The 26,431-nt window shown below is 42.6% G+C and overlaps 1 protein-coding gene across 1 annotated transcript in view; it reads right to left on the reverse strand.

Moving 5' to 3' along the window:
- Positions 1-26,431, reverse strand: part of trip4 (thyroid hormone receptor interactor 4) — a 96,668-nt gene that overhangs the window by 46,257 nt on the left and 23,980 nt on the right. Inside the window, 5 exon segments of the mRNA XM_052042576.1 lie at positions 11,343-11,434; positions 15,891-16,015; positions 18,383-18,576; positions 22,964-23,099; positions 25,261-25,476. Of these exon segments, the coding sequence (XP_051898536.1) occupies positions 11,343-11,434; positions 15,891-16,015; positions 18,383-18,576; positions 22,964-23,099; positions 25,261-25,476 (763 nt within the window).

Raw genomic sequence — 26,431 nt, forward strand, 5'->3', positions numbered from 1 at the left:
GGTCTGCTTGCTGTCTGCTGGAGTTCTTCTCAATCCCTCCTTCCCAATGGAGAAAGAATTGCTCCCAAATCACAGTGTAGATTCTGCCAAAGCACACAATGGAGATGATCTTCATGGCTCAGCAACTCCAACAGAAGCAGCAGGAACAGTGTCAACCACTATACTTTGTTAATCTCATTGACACTATCAATCAAGTGGGACTGTACAGCATCCCTCCTTAATGTGACTGGCTATAGAAATTCTTCTCCAACTTGTGACCTGCTACATGATGGCTTGCAAAGCATTATCTTAACCAATGGGTCCACAGTAGACACAAATCTCTCTCCTTGACAAAGTTATATCAACTCTACTTTAAGCGATGCGCTTCAACATTCAGTCAGTACTGCACATACTGTGTGTTGCTCTAAGGATAGCCGCTGATTTAGCCCCTTGTGCCAGCTTAGTCATCCCATCTTAACATGGCTTATCTCAACTCCAACTGGGAAACTTTATCAAACAAAAACCACTTGTCATCCAAGTGGTCATTCATCAAGTGTAAACCCAGTAAGCAACCACCATTACCCAAGCAGAAGACACAATCCACATTGATCGTGAACTGGGGGTGGGGTAAACTTAGAAGGACAATAAATGTCATTCACAAGGAACCTATCCAATACATTTCTTTCAATTTAATAAAAAGTTTGCTTTAATGCAAGTTCCTTTGATCTATAGATGCAGAGTTTTCAGGAACCATCAGGACTTAAACACGTTTATCGTTGGAAATTATTGACACAGTTTTATTTGAGGTGAGCTGTTGGTGCCCCCTACTGGCCGATGAATGATGCACTAGGGAAAGGAAAATTAACTCGGAAGCAACTCACAGATACTGTAAGGAAATTTCTGCGTGAAACAAGATGGAAACTGCAGAGCAAAGCGAAGAAACCGGGAGCAGAACCCCATTACCTGCACACTTCAGTTACTATGGGTTTAGCATAATAAATATACTAGTCCCTCACCAATGGCCACTTGATTCTTCCAGTTGCAGATGGTGACTGAGGAAAATATTTTAATCCCATCTGTCCAGCAGGATTCCTTCTGTGGTTCCCACTTGTATGGAGATTAAAATTTCAATGAAAGAATCTTGAGGAGTTTGAATTGTTCTTGGTGCTTTTGGACCAAGTTTGGGGTAAAACCACACCAAGACAATGATTTTGCTCTTTGACCTTATTGGAAGTACACATAGGTTGGGGAGGATTGGTCTCTGATGGCTTCTGCTGAGTATCTCTCACCAGTACTTATGGCGTAGGTTCAAGCAATAAAGAACGGCTAGTTAGACAAAGTACCAGAGGGAACTCGCTGTCAGCGTGAGATGTCACTGCATAAAAGGTAAGAAAGCATGCAGACTTTTTTTAAAAATGTCTTGCACCTGTAGTTCCAGTTTAGTGTTGGTGTGAAGTGATTTCTGGTTTGCATTGACAGTAACCTAGTACTGTGGACTTGAAAGCTGGGCCCATCAAATACCCATAGCAAAGATGCTTTCATAACCTAGGATACTGACTAGCTGCTCATTTGTTGGGACTAAATGATTAGTTCATTGGCTCCAATATCCCCTTCCTTTTGTTTATCACTCAAACAGATAAGGGAGAAAAGAGCTTCTAAAATAACACGTTGCTTTTATATCCCCAGATTCATTTGTCAACAAGTCTGCAGCAATCACCTCCTGAAATCATTAAAGCCTTTTATACTGGGGAAGCAGGACTCCCATGACTGTGATCATTGCCAAGGCCATCTGTACCCATCACAGAACACTACAGCACAGAAAACAGGCCATTCTGCCCTTCTAGTCTGTGCCAAAACTTCATACCACTAGTGCCAATGACCTGCACCCAGTCCATAACGCTCCAGACCTCTCCCATCCATGTATCTATCCAATTTATTCTTAAGAGTGAGCCCGTATTTACTATATCAGATAGCAGCTTGTTCTACACTCCCACCACTCTCTGAGTGAAGATGTTCCCCCTAAACCTTTCCCCTTTCACCCTAAAGCCATGTCCTCTCATACTCATCTCTCTTAGTCTCGCTGGAAAGAGCCTACTTGCATTTACTCTGTCTAAACCCCTCATAATTTTGCAAACCTCTATCAAATCTCCCCTCATTCTTCTACATTCCAAGGAAAAAAGTCCTAACCTGTTCAACTTCTGAAGACCCAACAACATTCTAGTAAATCTTCTCTGCACACTTTCAATCGTACTGATATCCTTCCTATAGTTAGGTGACCAGAACTGCACACAATACTCCAAATTTGGCCTCATTCATCTCTTCATCTCTTTTCCCATTCATCTCTTTCTAACCCATTCAACCCTATTTCCTTCTGTGAGCTAACATTTTATCGAGTTGCTTATAATTACGTCCTCTAGATTCTAACATCCTATACTTTGGCCTTCCATTCAACAAATTCTGCAGTCACCCACCTACTCAACCACTTTGCATGACCACCTTTGACCGCTCTATCCCCAGCAAACCCTTTGCCTTTTCACATCCAGGACAGTGCTTTTACTCCAAAAGGTTCAAGGCCTGCAGACTGCAGCATCGTTGGCATAGTTTCACCGTGCATCGCTCAGTCACAGCAAGACCTCAATATCTCTCCTCCCAAAACCAGTTACAACTCTCCAGTTATCCAAGAGAGAACACACATCAGTTACTCTTCTCCACAACTAATACCTTCTCCACCCCTTTCCTCATCCCCTCCTAAAATGCAAGCTGATCTTCCCACTAAAATCACGCTGGTCAGGCTGGATTTGTTGCTTTTCCCAGCTGTACTTCTCCAAAACAATAACCTTGGCATGAACTCATTACTCATGCCGATGACTAGCCAGTGGGCTAGGTGCAGGGGAACATTCATTAACCATAGAAAACTACAGCACAGAAAACAGGCCATTCGGCCCTTCTAGTCCGTGCTGAAACATTAGCGAGCCTGCATCTACCACATCAGATGGCAGTCCATTCCACACTCCCACCACTCTTTGAGTGAAGAAATTCCCTCTAATGTTCCCCTAACCTTTCCCCTTTCACCCTAAAGCCATGTCCTCTCGTACTTATCTCTCCTAATCTAGGTGGAAAGAGCCTACTTGCATTAACTCTGTCTATGCCCCTCATCATTTTGTAAACTTGATCCAAGGAGCTGGGTGCACTTTTTATCTGGCTCCTCCCCTTTTACCAGCTGTAGCACCTATCACAACCCTATTCCCACTGTCATTAAAAATATACATAGATATAGAGAGAGATACAGCACAGAAACAGGCCATTCAGCCCACCGAGTCCATGCCAACCATCGACCATCCATTTACACTAATCCCATTTTATTCTTCCCATATTCCCATCAACTACCCCTTGATTCTGTCACTCAACTAATACTAGGGGCAATTTACAGAGGCCAATTAACCTACCAACTCGCACATCTTTGATGATGTGGGAGGAAACCCGCGTACCCAGAGAAAACCCACACAGTCACCGGGAGAACATGCAAACTCCACACGGACAGCACCCGAGGTCGGGATTGAACCTGAATCGCTGGTGCCTTGAGTCAGTGACTCTTCTGTGTCATCCTAAGAGGTAAGTGGTTTATTTTTAGTGTTAATTAACTTCAATGTTTTAATCAATTGACAGAGGTTAATTATATTTTTAACGTTTAAGTTTTTGTTCCAACTTTTGGGTAGCGAAACTTTGAGGCTCAGGCCAGATCTGGTACAATCCAACCCAACACTTTTCCTTTGCCATCCTTCCTTGCCCAATGCTAAATGATATTGTAAATTCCTCTCGCATGTTGCCCTTCTTCCTTTCAAAAATGCCTCTGATCCCTTCCCACGCCCAACAGCTAGAACAGTTGCTCTTAGTCCCTAATCAGTCCCAATCATTCCGGTAGCACTGTGCTGAACCTTGTTCTGTCCATCCCTGCCACAGCACTAATCAGTCCTAACGCTAGTCAAAAGTGACCACCCTCTGCAACCATGGTTAACCTTCCTTTCCACCTCCAGTCCCTGACATAGTTGACTTTCTGTTTAATTTTCTTGCTGGCAGTCTCTGATAATCTGCGTTTTCCCCAACTCCAAGCTGAGCTTCCAATAACATACATTTCCATCACAAAAATCCACTCCATAATACTGTGCGCCCTGCATTGATCCATTTGCTGCTTAAGCTCTCTTCCATTGGTATTGGTTTATTATTGTCACTTGTACCAAGGTACAGTGGAAAACTTGTCTTGCATACCGATCGTACAGGTCAATTCATTACATGGTGCAGTTACATTGGGTTAGTACAGAGTGCATTGAGGTAGTACAGGTAAAAATTATTATTACAGGTAAATACAGGTAAAAATTTATTATCACTGACGTATGTCGTGAAATTTGTTGTTTTACGGCAGCAGTACAATGCAAGACATAAAGACATAAAAATTACTATAAGTTACAAAAATAAATAGTGCAGAAGAGGAATAATGACGTGGGTTCATGGACTGTTCAGAAATCTGCTGGCAGAGGGGAAGAAGCTGTTCCTGAGACATTGACTGTGGGTCTTCAGGCTCCTGTACCTCCTCCCCAATGGTAGTAATGTGGAGTATGTCCCAGTGAGTATATCCAGGAGAATTGTGCCTGGTCGTACCTGGAGCGCATTCTGTGCCTTTGCTACCTGAAGTGCTTTTTAAGTAGTTTTCAGTAAGGAGGAATACTTTGTGTTTTGTCCACTGAGATGAGGGCCCAGTGTCAGTAGGTGGTAATCACAAGGAGGTTTCCTGTCTCGTTTTATATGGTGCATTGAGACCTAAGGACTTCCAGATCCATTTCCTTTAGATTGTATATTGTATGTCCCCATCACTGCTGGGACAGAATGTATTCAGGGATGGTATTGGAGGAGTTTAAGATGTCGGCTGAAGGTATGATCCTGCAATATGATTATGATTCACTGTTTCCTGACAGTCTGAGGGACATCTTCCCATTGAGACACCAGCCCACAGATGTTCACGAGCAGGAATTTGCAAAGTCTATTTGGCAGCATAGGCCTTTGTCGTGTTTGATCCATTAGACTTCATTTCAGTAGAGGCTTGGTGTAACTGAGCAGCTTAGTTGGACATTTCTGATTCAATAACATGGTGATACACATAAGCCCGAGGTTCTTCATTAAAGGAATTTTTGCAATTGTTGAATAATTTCAACATTACTGCTGCTAATCTTTTGATCCAGATTGGTATTGGTTTATTATTGTCACTTGTACAGTCTCCAGTCTTGGCAATTTACACTCTACTTGTCAACCTCATCACCCTCCAATTACTGCAGTTCACTCAAAGCTCTGCTGTCCATATCTTAGTTTGCATCAAACATTGTCCACATCACTGTCTTGTCCTTTCTGACCTGTGTACACACCTAATCCTCCAGAACACCGAATGCAAAATTCCACCCGGGTCTTATATTTAGGAGTTTACTCTGAGCACATTTTCCACTCTTCCCACCCACTCTCCTGTCCTCCACTAAGGGCCGCATTTTTTTTTTAATTCTTCCACTTTTATAGCTTTTGGTGACCCTTTAATTATTACCCTGGGACACATTTCCACATTAAGTGCTGAGGAACATGTTTATTTTCAAAGGCATCAGATCTGACCAGGATAATAATAAAAGTGTGGATTAAATCATTATTACATCAAGCTTACCAAATACTGAAAGAGGTAGATAAAAACCACAGTGCATCCTAAGTAGTAAAATGATGTTGATGAAATTAAACCCCTTCCTTTGGAGCTGTGGTAACCCCAAGTTAAAAGAAAAGTGTCTCTTCCTTAATAGCAGGGGTCCACAGTTACAAACTGCCCTTTATTGTTACCTTGCGCCAGACTTGCAGAATACTTGTTCGGGAAGGATTGTGAGTGAAGGTGGTGGCTTCCAATAATGAGACAAGATCAATTAGCAGCAAATTATGGAGAAGTTGGTTCCGTTGGACATATAATGCTCACACTCAACAAGGCAGAAATTATTCCATTGGTTTAAGCTGTCAACAACTTTGAACATATGTGAGCTTTGCTCACAAAGGAAAATATTGATGCTTTTGCTCAGTAAAAGGTGGCTGTGAAAAGAGTACACTTATGTTTTACACAGTAACTATTGGCCCTCAGAATAAAATGCCTCCTGGGCAATGAAAATCCTTTTATATATCTTCTGCTTTAGCTTTCCCTCAGGATCGAGGATGATTTGCTTTCACTCTCATTCTGTGGTTTCCATGGTGGTTAATGATGCCAATGTAGGAAGCACAGACTCTTCCACAGGGGCTATAGGAGATGCCTGACAGTGCAGGCAGGCAGTGAGAGATGATGCGCTCCTTCCGCAGTGTACACAGGGCCTGAGTGCTCCTGATGTAGGGACACGCGATTCTCAGTATCATCCTGACCACTCCCCCACTTTGAGCGGTCATTGGCCAGAGATTCCCAGAGTCGGTGGGGAGTTGCACTTCTCCAAGGGACCTCTGAGCACATTCTTCAATCTTTTTACCCAGTTGCTGATCTCCCTCAACAGCCTACTGTGGGAGCCTGGTGTTAGCTAAACGAATGACGTGACCAGCTAATCGTATCCAACTGAGAACAACAAGGACCTCAGAGCCGGGGATATTGGCCAGGGAGAGGTCACTGATGTTAGTTTGCTTATCCTTTTGCAGAATTTGGAGGATTTTTTCCAGAGTCGGAGTTGTTGGTATTTTTCCAATGCCTCAAGACGCCTGCTGTATGTAATCCCAGGTTTTAGAAGCACAGAGCAGGGCGGAGATGACTGTTGCCAGGTAGACTAGGGAGATGAGATTCTACAGATGCTGGAATCTGGAGCAACAGACACACAATGCTGGAGGACCTCAGCAGGTCAGGCAGCATCTACAGAGGGAAATAAACAGTTGACATTTCAGGTCGAGACCCTTCATCAGGACTGGAAAGGAAGAGGGCAGAAGCCAGAATAAAAAGGTAGAGGGAGGGGCAGGAGCACAAGCTGGCAGGTGAAAGGTGAGTCCTGGTGAGGGGGGGGGAGCTGGGTGGGGGAGGGGGGATGAAAGGGAATGATGTAAGAAGCTAAGAGGTGATAGATGAAAGGCAAAGGGCTGAAGGATGAGGAATCTGGTAGGAGAGGACAGTAGACCATGCAACAAAGGGAAGGAAGTGGGGAACAGGCGGAAGGTAGTGGGCAAGTCATGAGGGTGGGGGACGGGAAAGAAAGACTTTCCCCTGGTAGCCTGGGAAAATTCAGAGCCTGGTAGACTATGAGTTTTGTGCCAGGTCTGAAGTTTTAACCTTCAAATACCCTTTTCCACAATCGATCAAAGGGTGTGCAAGTGAATTGAAGGAGACAGTGAATCTCATCAATGATATCTGCCTTTTCTAAGAGATAGGCAAATTCATGAAGCCCACAGAAATGTTATTTGTCATCATTCTACATAATTCAGGGCCAAGAAGGTAGCACTAACATGAAAAAGGTAGTTTGCTTCATTTTTTTTTGGGGAACCTGGGGTATTACTGGCAGAGCCAACATTAATTGTCCATTCCAAATTGCTCTTGAAATGGTGGTGGTGGTGAGCTGCCTTCTTGATCTGTTGCAGTCCCTCCAGCGAAGGTGATCTCACCCTGCCCTTGAATAGGGAGTTCCAGGATTTAGATTGAATGACGACGAAGGATTTGCGATACATTTCCAGACCAGGATGGTGAGAGACTTTGAGGGAAACGTGGATGTTCCCATGCCCCTCCGCCCTTTTGCTCTTTGCTGGCAGAGGCTGTGGGTTTGGGAGTTGCTGTCAGAGTATCCTGGGTGAGTAAATGCAGTGCACTTTCTAAATGGTTCACACTGTATCCACTGTGCATTGTGGTGGAGGGAATGCCAATCAAACACATTGCTTAGTCCTAAATAGTGTTGAGCTTCTTCAGAATTGTTTGAACTTCACCCATTCAGGTGAAGAGTATTCCATCATGCTCCTGATTTGGACCTTTTAGATGGTGGAAAGACTTTGTGGTATCAGGAGATAAATCACTTACCATAGGATACCCAGCCTTTGACCTGCTCTTGTAACCTCAGTACTTATCTGGCTGGTCCATATAAATGACTGGTCAATGGTGACCCTCCCAGGATGCTGATTGTAGAGTCTCCACAACAGTAACACCACTGAGTGTTCAGGGTGGCTTGTCTCTTCCTTCTTGGAGATGGATATTGCCTGGAACTTTTGTGGCACAAATGTTAGCTTGCCACTTATCAGCCCATGCCTGAATATTGTCCAGGTCATGCTGCATGCAGGCAAGGATGGATTCATTTCTTGAGGGGTGGCAAAAGAAATTTAATATTGTGCAATCATCTGCAAACATTCCCACTTCTGACCTATGATGGAAGGAAGGTCATTGATGAAGCAGTTGAAGTTGGTTGGACCTACTGAGGAACTCCTGAACTGATGTCCTGGGGCTGGGATGAATGATCTCCAACACCAGATCCGTCCTTCTTTGTCGAGGCACGGCTTCCCTTGATGCCCACTGATTTCTATGTTGCCAGGACTCCATGATGCCATCCTCAGTCAAATGCTATGGTCATGTCAAAGTCCATTTCCTTTGGAACTCAGCTCTTAGTCCAAACACGGACAAGAGGCTGTGATGAGGTCTGGTACTAGGTGTTTTTGGCAATATGCAACCAGGCATCAGCGGGCAGGTTACTGGTACTTTAGAACACTGTTGATGGCACCTTCCATCACTCTGCTGATGAACAAGAGTAGATTGATTGTGTGGTCATCAGCCAAATTAGGTTTGTCCTGCTTTTTGTAAGGATTACATACTTGGACGTTCTTCCATATTGTCGGATGGATGTCAGTGTTGTAACTACACTGGAACAGCTTGGCTAGAGGCACAGCTGGTGCTGGATTGCGGGTCTTCAGTACTACAGCTAGGATGTTCTCTGGTCCCATATCATTTGCATCCAGTGCTCTCATCCTTTTCTTAATATCACATGGCATGAATTGAATTGGCTAATGACTGGCCCCTGTGATGGTGCAGACCTCAGGAGGATACCCAATTGGAGCATCTATTCAGCACTCCTGGTTGAACATGGTTGCAAATACCTCACCTTTGGCACTTTGCCATCACCAAGGATCGGGATGACTTGGTACCTCCTCCTCATTTAACTCTTCAATTATTCACCTTCATCCAAGACCAGATGTGGTAGGACTGAGATCCTCCATCTGAAGCAATTTCACAACCAATGCATCACTCTGTCTATTGCATACTGTTTTTTGCTGTTTAGCACTCACGTCGTCCTGTGTAGTTGCAGCAGCTCTCCAAGAGGCACTGGTGAATCAGACAATCCACTTGTTCTGTGGTCATCATTAAGCCTTGTTTCCAGCTTAATTAACTGAATTTAAAATTCCACACCTGTCACAAAGAGATTTGAACTCAGGTCTGAATTGACAGTCCAGTTCTTTGGATTACTATCTGGTAATTCTACTGCCCTACCACCGCCATACCCTCTTCATAACTTAGAGTGATAGAGTCATGCAGAACGGAAACAGGTCCTTCAGCCCAACTGGTCCATGCCGACCAAGATGCCCATCCAAGCTGGTCCCATTTGCCATGTTTGGACCATAAACTTCTAAACCTTCCTTACCTGTGTAACTGTCCAACTGTCTTCGAAAAGTTGTTATTGTACCTGCCTCAACCACTTCCTCTGGCAGCTCATTTCATATACGTACCACTATCTTGTATAAACAAAGTAACCCTCAAGTTACTATCGAATCTTTCCCCTCTCACCCTAAACCTATGCCCTCTAGTTGTTGATTCCCTAACTCTGGGAAAAAGACTATGCACATTCACCCTATCTATATCCCTCATGATTTTATACACCTCTATAAGATCACTTCTCAGTCTCCTACACTCCAGGTAAAAAAAGTCCCAGCCTGTCCTTTTCATAGTTAATAGGACAGGCTAAATAAGTCCTATAGCATTTAGGATTAAATTTTAAAACTTAATATTAATGTTGCTGTCTGAGGAGTAAATAATCATTAAAATTCAATAATTCCATCTAATTCCCCCACAGTCACCTTCAGATAGTGCTGTGGGATCATAGGGCAGACAGGGTCTCAGCTTAACAGCTCATCTAACGACTACCGTGGGTTTCCTCCAGGTGCTCCGGTTTCCTCCTACATTCCAAAGATGTATGGGTTAGGAAGTTGTGGGCACGCTATGTTGGCGCCAGAAGCGTGGCGACACTTGTGGGCTGCCCCCAGAACACTCTACGCAAAAGATGCATTTCACTGTGTGTTTTGATGTACATGTGACTAATAAAAATATCTTGTTACATGCGCAAAGTTCCAGGCTGTAAGCATGACTTGGAGGTCAGGATGGAAACAATCGAGCACACGAAGCATTCTGAGGGGTCTAGTGATAAAGACAATATATAGCTATCTATAGCTATAGACACACACACACACGCACAAGATTTTGGAACAAATTCACTTCAGACCCTCACTGTGAGCTGGTAGGTAACATTGACTTGTGCTGTGTGCTTGGAGTGACGTGTACCACAGTGGTAATATGAAACAAGATAGGGATATTTTTACTCCATTAGAAGCAAGTTGTTGTTTGCTTAGACGTAACAAGAAATGAGATGTGCCAGGTAACTTTTGAACTTTCAACTCTTCTAAGTGTGCTTATTTTCAATATTTTTGCATAAAGTACATGTTTAATTTGTTACTTAAAATCTTAATAATAGTACACTAATCATTTGCCCATTAATGCCATGCTCAAAGGGTTGCAGATGACCTAACGTTATACAGCTATCACATAGCACACTGTACTTGTAGTTTGTCTGAATAATAAAGTGGGCTCAAGTACAGAGAGAGCAAATTAATCCTCTTGTACAGCCTGAAGAAATCCTGATGAACTAAAATCCTCTGGCAAGCTTTGTCATGGATGTACTTTATAAGTCGAAGGCAAATCTTTTTGTTTTTAAAGGCAAAAATAAGTGATGGAGCAGTGTTCCACCTGACTGATGCACAGAATATAAAACAGGACAAGTTGTTCCCACCACCATTCACAATCAAGCCAACCTCTCCAGCTTCAGTTACTAAGATCACTCACTATGAATCACACCTGGGTAAAGGCCTGTAGTTTGCAGAAGTACTACACTTGGAACAAGGAGCTATCCTCAAGAGAGAATTAAAGCACACAACAGTGCGAGGTAAAAATCATTCACGTACATTCTTAAAATATCACTAATGCACAAATCGTAGATTACAAAAGGCTCTGAAGTCGCTGTTTAATGTAATCTAGAACTGGGGAGAAACATAGCTACAAGGCTCCGGGCAGCACCTGTGCTTACCTGCTCATGGTACTGCTCTTGAGATACACAGTCTATCAGATCCACACAGCCCAACAGGCAGCCAGTCGGGTAATCCCTGGGAAATTCAATATCTGTGAAAGGGAAATCAAGTTCAGAAGCTGTTTTTCTTCAATAAATGTAATTTATGAATTTAGGCAGACTAAATCTTCCAGCCAATCATTTTGGATGTCCACGAAAGTGCAAGAAGCACATTCATTACTTTGGAATGAGGTTCAAGAAGACTGCAGTGTGGATTTTTTTTTTAACTGGAAAGAAACTCATAAAGGTCAGTGTACAGCAAGACCCAAGTGCACTGCATCACAAAGCACAACAAGTTAACATGCAGATACAGGGGATTTGGAGAGTAAGGAAGTATTGCTGCAGTTTGAGAGGGCATTGGTGAAACCTCATCGAAAATATGTGCAATTTTCAGTCTTCATATCAAAGTATGGACATACTTGTCTTCGAAGTGGTGTAACATAAAATCATTCATCAATTTCTGGGATTGCTGCAAGGCGAGATTGAGCAATACTGGAGTTTATAAGAATGACAGGTGATCTCACTGAAACATGAAGCATTCTGAGGGTTGTCATGATGTTTTCTTCTAGTTGGAGAGTCTGGTTGGGACACTGGTTAGGATAAGGGTCTTAATGCACGAGAAGGCTCACTAGTCTTTGGAATTCCACACCCCCAAGGCTGTGGATGGTTGGTTATTGGGTATATTCAAGTCTAAGGTATAGTTTTGTGGAAGATAGGGAAATCAATGTATTTAGGGAAAGTGGATTCAAAAGTACTGAATCGCACTGAGTGGCTGAGATACCCAAAGGGCCATTAAAGCCTACTCCTGCTTCTCTTTCTTACAGTTAGTTCCACAGCTCCCAATCCCAACTTTCAATGGATCCCAGCCCCTAACAGTAGTGACAACCTTGTCTACAGTGATGAGATGTGGAACTGGTAGAAAGACCAGCTGTGGAGACAGGAAAATAGTAAATGTGTTAAGTTTGAATGTGACTTAGAAAGAAAAAGTAGCTCTAATAACTGAATGCTAGAAAGAGGAATTATAACCTCGTCCTATCAGAACGTACACATGAAAATCTAAACTAAAACAAAACTCTATTAATATATATCCACTTGCTTTTGTCTGATCAATTCCATGGGCAATGAATTAAATATGCACCTCCTGCACAATATGGATTAGTGTGATAGTTTGATTTTTGACAGTCAAAGTGTTCCTCCAATGGAGCGGTTTTAAACCATTATCTTAACTTGAGATTACTCTTCCAGTACCTGCTTCCGTTGACCAACAGGAAACCTTTCCTCAAGATGGGGAGATTTTAAGCTATCACTTAAACTTTGGTTGCTTTTCACTTTTTGGGCAAGGGAACAGGAAAGTTTATAGAAGCCTATTTAAAGCAATGAGACGGTGACTAGATAACCTGCTTTATTCAGAAATGCAGACAAAGCAGACTACTGAACACAACTCCACTGACTGTCAAAATAGTCACCCAAGGAGAAGATAGGGGCACATTTGACTCTTCTCACCTGAAAGACAGCACTTCTGACAGAACATCAAACATAGTACAGTACAGTACAGCACAGGAACAGGCCTTTTGGCCCACCAAGTCTGTGCTGAACACGATGCCAAATTAAACTAATCCCTTCTGCCTGGACATGATCCATATCCCTCCATTCCCTGCATATTCATGTGCCTGTCTAAAAGCCTCTTGAATGGCATTATCATATTTGCTTCCACTACCACCCCTGGCAGTGTGTTCCAGGAACCTACCGCTCTCTGTATAAAAAAAAACTTGCCCTGCACATCCCCTTCAAACTTTCCCTCCTCACCTTAAAGCTATGCCCTCTAGTATTCAACATTTCTACCCTGGGAAAAAGATTCTGGCTATCTACCCCATCTATGCCTCTCATAATTTTATAAACTTCTATCAGGTCTCCCCTCAGCCCCTGACGCTCCAGAGAAAACAATCCAAGTTGGTCCAACCTCTCCTTGTAGCTAATACCCTCTATTCTAGGCAGCATCCTGGTAAGCTGCTTCTGAACCCTCTCCAAATCCTCCATATCCTTCCTGTAATGGGGTGACCAGAAATGCACACATTACTCAAATGTGGCCTCACCAAAGTTTTATACAACTACAACATGACTTCCCAACTCTTGTACTCTATGCCCCTAGCAATGAAGGCAATCATGCCATACCCCTTCTTTACCATTCTATTTACTCGTGTTGCCACTTTCAGGGAGATATGAACTTGGACCCCAAGATCCCCCTGTATAGTAATTGCCTTGACAGCACAGGACTCACTCAGATCAGCACTGATATCTTAACCTAGATTTAAAGCCATGACCAAAATTGAACAGCAAATGAGCTCACTAAATCTAGTCTCTGTATTTTCCAATGTTTGCTGACACATTCCGCAATGGAGCAAATTCCCCTCTGGAGTACGATAACTCTGAATTATTGTTAATGGCAAATCAGTGAACTGGTTAAGCTTCTGGAGAAATCGTTTATCTCCACACGTTACAAGGACCATCCAAACACTGTGACTGGAACTGCTGACAAAACAGAAAATCTTTGTGCGCAGTTATCTCTTTCAAAAGTCAATTAACTTTGCTGCCATCCCTCATCTATTAAAGCATTTTGCTGCTAAATAAGGTTGTCACTTATAATCTGGATCTAGCACAGTCACTGAATAGCTGAGGCGGCAGGAAATGAAATTAAACCCTTCTCGAGTCTCATCTACACAGCAGTTATTTTCTTGCTCCAACCCACTGTTTGTGTGTTAACAAACAGCAGCACCTGCCAGAGCACCACCAACACCTCAACCGCCACCTCTTACAGGCAGGGTACGTACAGCTTACTGGTAATTGATGCTTACTTATTGACTATAATAGTGATGGCACTTCAGGTACACCTCACTGGCTGTGAAGCACCAGAATATCTTTAAGATGCTGAAGGGATTTGATAGGGTTGACACTAAGCAACTATTTCCTGTGCCAAGGTCACTAACTGACCAATCAACATGATGGATCTCATCCACGTGAACCCTTTGGTATAATACACAACCCATCTGATGTATAGCCACACACCACACTGAGGGCTCCGCTGGCTGATGACACTTCAGGATTTTTGCCGATTCCTTTTACACCTTTCACTTGGCGATGCTCAAAAGCACAAACTCAAAGATTTCAGGTGGCCTGTCACGAAACTGTCATTCTTAGTTCTCCCCATCACCTACGGTCAACTCCACTAGTTACACCCAAGCACCTCTTTTCCAGACATCCCATGGAATACACTCACTGCAGTTGACCAGAAGATTCTACCTCTGAAATGCATGAATCCTGTGCACCTTTAATGAGGACAGCCCAGCAATGCTGTTCTGAAATAAGAATTGGCTGGATACCTATAAAGCAGCACCTTTTACTAAAAGCAGTTTTTGGACTGTTGTTCTGCCTGGTGCTGCTTTACAGCAGCAGCACAGATTAAAACGTTCATTTTGAAAATGTGGCAGGGGTAACCTGGAGGTCTGCAGCCATAAATTAGTTTAGGTAATACAACAGCCCTGTGGACCTCTACTCTGTGTTCAGGTCTGCCTTGCTCATTCCATATTTTGGCCAAACACCCAAAAGAATAGATCTAGCTTTAGAAAGGTGAGCATTAATATCTGCAAAGACAATGTCGCAATGCAAGATGCCACCTACATTGCTAAATTCAGTCACTACTTGCAGTTGACGGTCATCAATCTTAATGGTAGGTGGAACATACACCCAAGATAGAGCTAAATGAAGAGTACATTGGCCATTCAAAGAGTTAACTTGAATTTTTCTAGACTAAGACTGAGTATCAAAGTGGAACTTAGGTGGGGATATGGATTTCAGATACAGACAAAGGGTCTTCAACCTGAAACTCTGTTTCTCTTTCCATAGATGCCGCCTGACCTGCTGACTGTTTCCAGCATTTTTTGTTTTTATTTCAGGTACAGATCAACTGTGATCAAGTAGGAGGGGCTGTGTGGCCTCAATTGTATCTCTGGGACTTCCTGAGGATGCAGAACACAAAGACGTTACTTATTCTCTGCACCGGTGCGGTACAGGATGGTCCCGTAGTAATTCTGCCCCTAGCCAGCCAAATTACTCTGCTATTTCTTGCCTGATTAAGAAATTCACCCATTGACAGCAAACAACCTGAAAAACTTGCAGGTAAATTTTAAAATCAATGGATTGATAGTCCAGGAGCCAACTTAGCAAGCAGCAGGGTGCTCCATACTGAAGTGCTAATGTTCCAGGGCAGACGTTCAATTTAATAATCCAAGCAGGACAATACAGCACTTGGCTTTCTAAGCCCAGGCCAGAATAAGGACGTGTATGTCCAGCAATATCAAAAATATTTAGTCAAACCTAGCACTTTAAAACCTAGATAGTTTATATAGGTACTCATTAACCCACATGCATCAAAATGAATACTGCAACATCACTACTTTTATATAGCTGTAGGCAAAAGAGGCATGAACAGACAAAGCTGATGAATTGGTTTACCTCTGCCACACATTGTTCTGTAGGTCGCTTCAATTGCTGTCACTTCCTGTGGCGAAGGTCTTTTGGCAGCTGCCGCAATCCACAGCCGACCTCGGTGTGACGTGTACCAGGTCCTGCCCTCCACCCTGGGAACACCAACACAAATGCAGATAGAGACAAAGAAAAGATGCCACACCAAATACCCTAAATGTGCAACTTCGGGCTAGTAGTGACGGAAACACTAAAATATTACAACCATCCTGCATAGACCAGTCTCAGAATGCAGCAATAGAGAGGAAACAGTTTAAACACTCATTCTTGGGGCAAGTGCCTTTCACAACCTCAGGGTCCCTCAGAACATTCCATAGTTAGGGAAGCACTTCCAAGGTGCAATCACTCTTGCAATGTAAGCAAATAGAGAAGACAATGTAGGCACAGCAAGCTCGCAAAGAAATAAAAATCAATTTTTTTTTTGTTGAGGATTTCTTGCTGGTGTAAACGTTAGGAAGAACTCTCTTTTTCCTCTTCCATAAGTTACACAGGATCTTTTATATCTACCGGATGACTTACTACACAAGATGGCACCTTAAACAATAAAATTAGGAATCCAAAGGGTGGACTCCCAAGGACTGACAGATGAACAGTGAAACGAACAAAGCATGTTTCAGGCAAAATTCACTAAATACTGGGGAAACTGAACACCAATCTACTAAAATTAAGAACTGAAGAAACAGAATTAACAGATCAAAATTTCCACCAAGGTGCTTATTGCTCACCTGCCTAATACATCTGCACTTAACTGGAGTCCCAGCATAAACTTCCTTACATAAGCTCGCTCCAAGTGGATTGGCAACACCCAGAACTGCCCATTCTAGTGACAAGCTCTGCCTACGGTATTGCTTTGACACTGGTTATATCATGAGACTCGAGCTTACCGACTGCCAGAGCTACCAAGGATTGAATGTTTATGAACACCCCTGACAGTCAAAGACTTAAAAACTACATTTCTTCAAAATTCTTAAAGAAACAAAAAATTAAACACTAAAAAACACTGGAAAATACTTAAGAATGATTAAATAAACCAATAAATATAAACTGCTTTATTTACTATTCTCCCTCAGTAGCCCTTCTTGTTCATTCTCATAAATGGGTTCACTGTTCCTGCATCAGGTCCAGCTTTGCACAGTAAGGCAGGCAGTCTCCACAGTGTAAATGCTGGGAAATCGGTTGAGATTGCACTTTGCCACTGGACTCCATGAGAGAGCAACATTTGGGAGTAATTGCCTATATTTCCCTGGGACTCCTGAACTTTCACACACTTATGGAACAGCCAGATTTTTTAGCAGAAATTTCAAACCATTACTTATATATAAAAAAAATTGAATAAAACAAGTGCAACATTTGCAAGACGATTACTGCAGAAGACATTTGGTGACCTAGCCATTCACTGTCAAAAGTTGAGAAATCTTACAAACAAGACTGTTACTCAAAGCTCTACACAGCCTACCATCCAACTACATGCTGTTTTCTATCTAGTTATGCAAGCCCAACTATTTAACAGATTTACCATCTTGTGTTAAGATGGCTACAATTCTCACTTGCTTTAAATTAAGATCTTCTGTACCACAGCTCTGAAATCATCTTCTGAGGTTCTCTCAAAGGAAGTTAAAATCATGCACTTGTGCCTGCTAATTGCAAGTCTCTCCAATAATTCCCACTCACCGTACATTCCCCATAATTTTGCAAATATTTTCTCTTAAAGAATTTATCCAATTCTCCTGAAAGTTACTGTTGAATCTGCTTCCACTCTCCTCTCAGGCAGCACATATCAGACCATAAGTAACCATTTGCATATGTTTCCCTCATCATCTGCTTCTCCTGACAATTTGTCCTCAAGATACTGATCAGTCTGCAACTCAAAATAGCTTCTATTTACTTTATAAAAACACATCATGATTCTGTTAAGTTTCCCTTTCAGTTGACCTTCCCTGAAGGAGAACAATCCAGCTTCCCCAGACTGTAATTGGTAACATCCTTTGTACAGCAATAAATCTTTAAAACTTTCCTCTCTTCTGTACTTAAAAAGCAAAAGAAAGACAACATGTAAATTAGCAAAAATAAAAACTGTAGATGCTGGAAATTAAAGCATTTAAAGTATACTTCACCCACTGGACAGAATTGTAGCACTTGCTAAAGTTATTTTGTTGTTGTATTCTCAGCCTCATTCTGAAGGTGTTCAAAGTAGTGGAGTGTGTGGGCAATCTCAGCCCATTCATGAGAAAATGTAGTAAACACATCTAATTGGCAGTTCATTTACGGATTTTGAGTAAAATAGAAAAGTCATCCATCATTGAGGGCAGTACTGCCTTGGAGAATTTGCAAAATTCCATTGAATTTCAACTTCTTCCCACAAAGTTATTTACATTTCAATAAGTAGCAACATCAAGGTCATACATCATCTAATGAGTTGTACTGCATGGTACAGTCTGTGAAATCCATTGTATTTTACTTACTTTTTGATACCTCTAACAAGCAGTGAAGCCCACGGCTGATGCATACTGAGGCACATCCCATCATCAGATATCTCCAGCAACTCTCGGTCTTGGATCCTCAGTCGAGACCTCTCGGAGCCCATCTCATTGCTTCTGCTCTCCGTGTGGCTGTCAATCCCTCGCCTTTGAGTGCCTGTACCAGTCAGTTCCACCCACTGGTGAGAGAAGAAACAGTTCAATTGATATGGAGTTCTACTATAATGCAAAGTAATTAGATCTCTCGTGACTAAGCATTCCACTCATTGCATCGGTTGCCTATTCCTACGCCATGCCTTTTTCTTTATTTACCTTATTTTTGAAATTCTGCAAAACCATACCCAGCCCATGAATTGGAGCACCAAAAAACCTACAATGACATAAGAGCTAGTAGGCCATTCAGCCCTTCATGTCTGCTCGATCAATCAGTAAGATCATAGTAGTCCTTTTACCTCAGTAGCATTTTCCTGCACTATCCCCACATCCCTCAATTTCCTTTTTGAAAGATCTACCAACCTCAGTCTTAAATAGTGACTGAACCTCCATTAACAAGTTCAAGTTACTTTATTGTTATTCACCCGTATGCTATAAAAACACATGGAGGAACAAAATGTCGTTTCCCTCAGACTCACACAACAGAGGACATACAATAAACGCAGACAGAAAAATTGTGCAAGTACAAATAGTGCAAAAAACGGTATATACAGAATACAATTTAGTGCAGAGTAATGCAAAACCAAGTTAGACAAAGAAAATACAGAACTCAGTGTGTTACACTAATTGTATAAACACATTCAGCAGCAGCCAAAGTTCTTATACGCTGTTGTGCAAACCAGGGCTTTTGATGCAGCATTTGTCTGAAACTGTCTCCAGGGTATTCAGGAGCCTGACGGCCTGGGGGAAAATTATCCCCCTTGGGTAGAGAATTTCAACGATTCACTATCCTCTGGGTGAAGAACGTGCTTCTCATTTCTATCCTGAATGGCCAACCTCTTATTTTGAAGAATGTGACTCCTACCTCTAGGCATCATAGCCAGCAGAAACATCATTTCTGCATCTACCCTGTCTAGTCCTTTAGGAATTTTGCATGTTTCATTGAGATCAACTCCCATTCTTCTAGCTCAAGTGCATACACCTGGCCTGCTTAATCTCTCCTCACAGGGCAGACTCTGCCAAGCCTAGGAATCAGTCTTGTGAAGTTTTGTTACACTCCCTTGATTACATATACCCTTCCTTAGGCAGAGAAACCAGACCTATAGACAAAATTCCTGATGTAGTCTCACCAGAGCCATAGTTATTCTTAATGCATTAAGGGCCATTGTATCACTTGGCTTCTGTTCACCTAGGAACCAATGGTTGAACTTTCGCTCACTGCCTCTAAGACAAGTCTTCCTTCCTCATTTAAGTAGGCATAAACTGTACGTTATATCCTGGAGCCCTCTAAGTTTACGGCAGATTTCCCTACTCATACACTCCATCCTCCTTGCAACAGGGCCAACATTTCATTTGCCACCTGAGTTACGTGCTGCATCAGCAGGCTAACTTTGTGGGTTTATTATTAAAGGACAAAACAAGTGAATAAAAGAATCTAGTTTGAAGTTTTCGTTCAATGTCGTAAGAGTCAGGGGAACCTTGACAAGTAGATGCTGCCAGGATGAGGATAGAGAAAAGAAAATCCAGTCAGATTTACTATCAGATTAATCCTTCAGAAATAAACTTCTAATCCTGTAGAATTTTCTTTAAATATAAAGCTGCATCTTTGCTCCTCCCTCATTGAACTCCCTCAGTCACCAAAGTCTCCATGCCATGGGCGCCTCACTGCTTGCTTTAGCAGAACCCACAGATTTATATTCCCAGCTACCACAGGTACTTTTACAGCACTGTTTCCAAGGCAAGTGTGCCTTCCTTGAATAAGGAGCCAGAAACCGCTCATAGTACTCTGGAGCTCTCTGGAGTTGCAGCGAGACTTCCCTACTATTATACTCCATCCTCCTTTCAAGAAAAGCTAACATTACATTTGCCACCTTTGTTATGTGCTACACCAGCATGCTAACTTTGTGAGTTCTGTAAAAGGACACCCTTAATTTTTTGAATATCAATATTAAATGCTTCAACACGATGTAAGTAATGTTGTGCTTTGAGATTTCCTATGGAAGCAGATAACCTCACATTTTTCTTCATTACAATGCATCTGCCGTTATTTTGCCCACTCAGTCCATCTAGATCCTTTCACGGACACAGTATGTCCTCCTCACAACTTCTTTCTTCACCTACCTTTGAATCATTGTATTAGTTCTTGTTTTTTTTTGGTTCCCATCTGCTTCAAAAGGGCAGCAATCATACCGGTGCCCAAGAAGAGCAGGGTGAGCTGCCTCAACCTGGTAGCACTCACTTCCACTGTGATCAAGTGCTTTGAGAGTTTGGTTATGGCTAGAGAACTCCTGCCTGAGCAAGGACCTGAACCTGCTGCAATTTGCCTACCGCCACAACAGGTCTACAGTGGATGCAATCTCACTGGCTATCAACTCTGCTTTGAAGCACCTAGACAACAGCAAAACATTCATCAGACTGCTGTTTATTGATTACAGCTTGGCATTCAACACCATCATCCCCTCAGTATTAATCAACAAGCTTCAAAACCTGGGCCTCTGTACCTCCCTCTGAAACTGGATCCTTGACTTCCTTATCAGGAGACCACAGTCAGTGTGGATTGGTAACCTCTCCTCCTCACTGACAATCAACACAGGCGCACCTCAAAGATGTGTGCTTAGCTCAGTGTTCTACTCTCTCTATGCTCATGACTGTGTGGCTAAGCAGAGGTCAAACATCATCTATAAATTCGCCAATGACACCACTGTTGTTGGTAGAATTTCAGATGGTGATGAGGTGGTGTACAGGAGTGAGATAGATTGGCTGGTTGAGTGGTGTCGCAACAACAACCTTGCAGTCAATGTTAGCAAGACCAAGGAAATGGTCGTGGACTTCAGGAGGGGAAGTCGGGAGATCACACACCAGCCCTCATTGAGGAGTCAGCGGTGGAAAGGGTGAGCAGCTTCAAGTTCCTGGGTGTCAATATCCTGGGCCCAACACATTGATGCAATCGCGAAGAAGGCACGCCAGTGGCTCTACTTCATTAGGAGGTTCAGGATATTTGGTATGTCACCAAAGACTCTTGCAAATTTCTACAGATATACGGTGGAGAGCATCACAGCCTGGTATGGAGGCTGCAATGTACAGGATCGAAAGAGGCTGCAGAGGGTTGTAGACTCAGCCAGCTCCATCACGGGCACAGCCCTCCCCACAATTGAGGACATCTTCAAGAGGCGGTGCCTCAAGAAGGCGGCATCCATCACTAAGGACTCTCACCATCCGGGACATGCCTCCTTCTCATTACTACCATCGGGGAGGATGTACAGGAGCCTGAAGACCCACACTCAATGATTCAGAAACAGCTTCTTCCCCTCTGCCATCAGATTTCTGAACGGTTCATGAACCCATGAACACTACCTCGTTATTCCTCTTTCTTTGCTCTAATAGTAATATTAATGTCTTTGCACTGTACTGTTGCTGCAAAACAAATTTCACAACATACAAGTCAGTGATAATAAACCTGATTCTGATTCTAATCCCTTTGCTACAATCCCTTCCAACTTTAAAGATAAAAGGTACACCATCTGATCTTCTCTACCCTTAACCTGTATGGTTTACTTCTTTATAAAGACTTATTAGCTCATCAAGTGGAGAAAAAAAGTAGGGCTACTGGGAAAGAGAAAGCTATGGTGGGCTGAACAGTTTCATTCCATGATTCTATCATCTTAAGCTACTCAAATAGAATTCCAACAGTGAAGGCACCAAGTCTTTTGTATTACTGTAGACTGATAGATTCTGTCTACAATTTATTGTAAGTTACTGAAAAGCACATGGCTGTAGCATCTCAGTGCTCTCCAAATGCCAGTATGGTTTTGTGGCTAATCATCATTCAAATGGCAGTGCGACCTCTTACTGCACAATTGAATGTACCACCGAATAGTACAGCACAGGAACAGAGCCTTTAGCCCACAATGTCTCTGGAGTGGCAGGGGCTGAGGGGAGACCTGATAGAAGTTCATAAGATTATGAGAGGCATGGATAGATTAGACAGCTGGTACCCTTTTCCCAGGGCTGAAATGTCTAGTACTAGAGGACATGCATTTAAGGTGAGAGGGGGTAAGTTCAAAAGTGATGTGTGGGGCAAGTTTTTTTTCTTTAACACAGAGAGCGGTGGGTGCCTGGAATGCGCTGCCAGAGGTGGTGGTGGAGGCAGATACAACAGAGCCGTTTTAAAAAACTTAGGCACATGAATGAGCAGAGAATGGAGGGAAATGGAAGGGATTAGTTTAGTTAGGCGTTTAATTACTAGTTTAATTTGTTTGGCACAACATTGTGGGCCAAAGGGCTTGTTCCTGCGCTGTACTGTCTGTGTTCCATGTTCTAGTGTCTGTGCCAACCATGATGCTAATCCAAACTAATCTCATTCCATCAGAAAAATTAATCAATAACTATTATGATCAAAGAGCTAGCACTTACAACAGGAGGAGACTGAATGATATTAGGGTTGACCAATTCACCCAACTGCTGTTGCTGTTTGCTCTGTTTGTCCCACTTGCTGGAGGAGGTGCTATTCTGTGATCCAGACTTCATTTCTTCTACAATTTCATCCAGTCTGTAAGAAAGGCAAAGAGTAACTTCTACCACACATTATGTACCCCAAACAAGAAGTCAGTAACATGAGATCAAATGGACTCCAACACTAGCACCGTCTAAGGTAATATCTGAAATTGAATCACAGTCCAGGTGGGAAGAGCTACATCCCATTAAGAGAAGAAAACTGATTCTTCCTACCAAGTTGAAGTATTTTAAACACACCCACCGGTTTGCAATAGATATCTGCCTGATGGTAATTAAATCTCGCACTGCAAATTACCCTTGTGTTCCTGCTAAAAATCTTGACCTAGGCTGAAATATTTCAAGGTAACCAAGCCAGAACCACAGTCTTTTGGAGTGGTTGAGCTCCAGAGATCTCTCCTTCCTCAGAAGCTTGACCCATGGAGACACATAATCTGGATGTTATCATGTTTCAGTATTTGGGTGCTTGCTGTGCACAAATTGCCTGCTGCATTTTCCAGATCACAACAATGATTACACTTCATTATCAGTTCACTGGATGGAAAGCGCTTTGGAATGTTTAGAAAAAACGATTTTTGTGTTTTATAAAAGGCAAGTCTTTCTTTCGTTCAATAAATCACTGACCTTGCTCAACCATCAGCGTCATTCTGGGCGCCAGAGACCATGGAGAAAGGGCAAGGGGCCAGGTCTACTGGAAAGAGCCCCTGGGTACAATAAGCAGAATGGCCTCTATGCTTGGATTTGTAAAATGTATTCACAAGCAGCAACAAATTGGTAGCTGTTTACTTGCACTCCAGTGTTATTCAATCATATCTGAAATACAATGGAAACCAATTCCACTGCACTGGTATCTCGAGAATGAATAGCAAGAGTTTGCAAATATATACTCTTTTAGAACAAGAACTGTCACTGTGATTGCTCAGCTTCCTGTGAAAGAATTACAGATGATATCATCTCAAACTATTGCAGTCTAAAATTGAGTAACCGTCCCAGACCTGCGGTCATTGAAATCGATACATGCTCTAAATACCAAAAAATCTCTGTGAATCAGCTCTAAATCTCATCACCCTGTAACAAGTAGTATAATCAATGGGTCACCAGTCCATCAGAGGTTGAAACGTATGTTACTGTCAGTTCAATGCACTCCTTTTTATTTGAACAAGTGATCACACACCATGAATGAGTCACCTACCTTTGATCCCCCTCGAGGATTTTATCTGGTAATCCAGCTAACAGCTAAAATGTCTGGTTAGGCAACTGAATGCTCTGAGATTCAATCAACCAAATGGCTCACCATTACTCTTCACAGAACCTTTTGAACTTGCAATTACTTTGTGCATCCAAGGGTGCATTGCTATGATACAATTTTTTTTTGACATTGCTGCAGACTTCAATTGAAAGACTGGTGAAAATTTGTACACAAGTTGCCTGGTGATTCCGCTTGCAACTTCGCTCCTTAGTTAACCTCCTGTTGTGCAAGTTTGATCCTAGGTGGGGTTAACAAAAATGTGCTCATTCTTTTCGGTTTTGGGACGCAGAAATTGTGATATTCACAGTGACCATGCACAATCTACCTTTATGCTCCAGGACCACAGTTTTGCAACAGATCTCTCACTGACGTATAAATCAAGATAGGAAGAAAATAAATCAACAGGTGGCTCAGACCAAGAATTTTATCATAACATTAGTTCTTTCCCAAATGAATTACTACTCTCCATCCCATTCTAGCCCAGAAGGAATGATAATTTAGTGTAAGGCACCCTAGCCAAGTTCAACCCTGTCTTCAACATCCACAATACTGTTGGGTTACCTGTTTGAGGTCAGGAATGGATAGCACGATTAACTTCTAAATTCCTTGCCAAGAGCTCTCAACACAATTTACGCCTGGCTGCTTCCTCCCCAGCTGTTAAGACACAAAGAGAGGTACAACCCGAGATATTCCTAATTCACAGGCCACACTTGCTAAACTCCTAGTGCATTACAAAGTCAAAGAAAGTCCTACAGTACATTAACAGGCCCATCAGTCCACCATGTCTGTAAAATCAATCTGGTTCATCAATGTCCTTCAGGGAAGCACTCAATGTGCCAAACGACCTCCTCCTGTGACACAATGATTCTGTCTGTTATTCTAACTCCAGTCCACCAATGCAGTTGCTTCTCAAAAGCTCCTGAAAGTTTCTAAATAGTTCCACACAAACCTGCTGTAGTACTGATCCAATGATCCTTGTTCCTCAAAGACTTGCCTTCCAGCAAAGTCTATTGTGATCATTTTTGTCCGACGGGATGCATGCCGCAGCTCCCTCAATTCTTCATCTTTCTTGCGCAATGCATCTCGCTCCTGTTTGGAGAGCCATTGGTTGGTGTCTGCCGCAAAGTAATCAGACTCATCATCAATGACCTGGGTGCGACGAGCGCTGGAAGAGCAGAAAGGATCCTGTTAGTTGAGCAGGATTCACCTTACAATTTTTTAAGTAACTGCTAATGTAACCAGGAGCACACAGGGACAACCCTCAGCCCAAGTCAATTTCAGTGCTGTGTTCTACCTGTGTTCTATGCGGGATCCATCCATGAAAATTCTCATCCTTGCTCTCAACTCCCTCCATGGTCTCACCCTTCCCCATTACAGTATCCCCTTCAGCCCTCAGATTCTCTTCTCTCAGCACACCCAACTTCCATCAATCCACCATTGGTGAATGTCTCCTGTTACCTTTGAAAACTGGAGTAACCCCACCCCCTATTTAAAATAGTCTTCCTCTCATTTTTCCCCTCTCTCTCTTTACCTTTAAGATTCCCCTTAAAGCCATTTAACTAAGCTAATATATATGGTTCATCACCAAATTTGGTTTGATGGTGCTCCTTGAGCTGTTTTATTATGTAAAGAGGTGCTATACAAATACAATCTTTTATTCCTGGCCAAGCCCCCAACACATTTGCCAGTCCACCCTTTATCCTGGAAACAGCTGTTCGTTGACAACTCTAGGATTAAACATCACCAATTCCTCCTCAGCAGACAACAAACACAGTTTGGAAGCAGATCTGTTTCCTCAACCTTAAACCTACTGGGGGGAAAAACCCAGTAAAACAGTGGGGATGTGATGAGACACTTTCACACACAAAGCCTGATGAATCATTAGCACTTCTGAAAAGCATTCTATCAATTTCTCTCACCAGACAAGAGAAGTGAGGTTGAATTTGGAGATGATATGAAAATTGGTGGCGTTGTGGATAGGGAGAAAGGTTGTTTAAGGTTACAGCATGATACACGTCAGCTTGAAAGTTGGGCAGAGCAGTGGCAAATGGAATTTAATCCTGACAAATGCAAGACGATAGATTTTAGAAATGGAAACAAGAGCAGCACGTACACATAAA

Source organism: Pristis pectinata, chromosome 32 (assembly GCF_009764475.1).
Source record: "Pristis pectinata isolate sPriPec2 chromosome 32, sPriPec2.1.pri, whole genome shotgun sequence".
Classification (NCBI taxonomy): Eukaryota; Metazoa; Chordata; class Chondrichthyes; order Rhinopristiformes; family Pristidae; genus Pristis; species Pristis pectinata.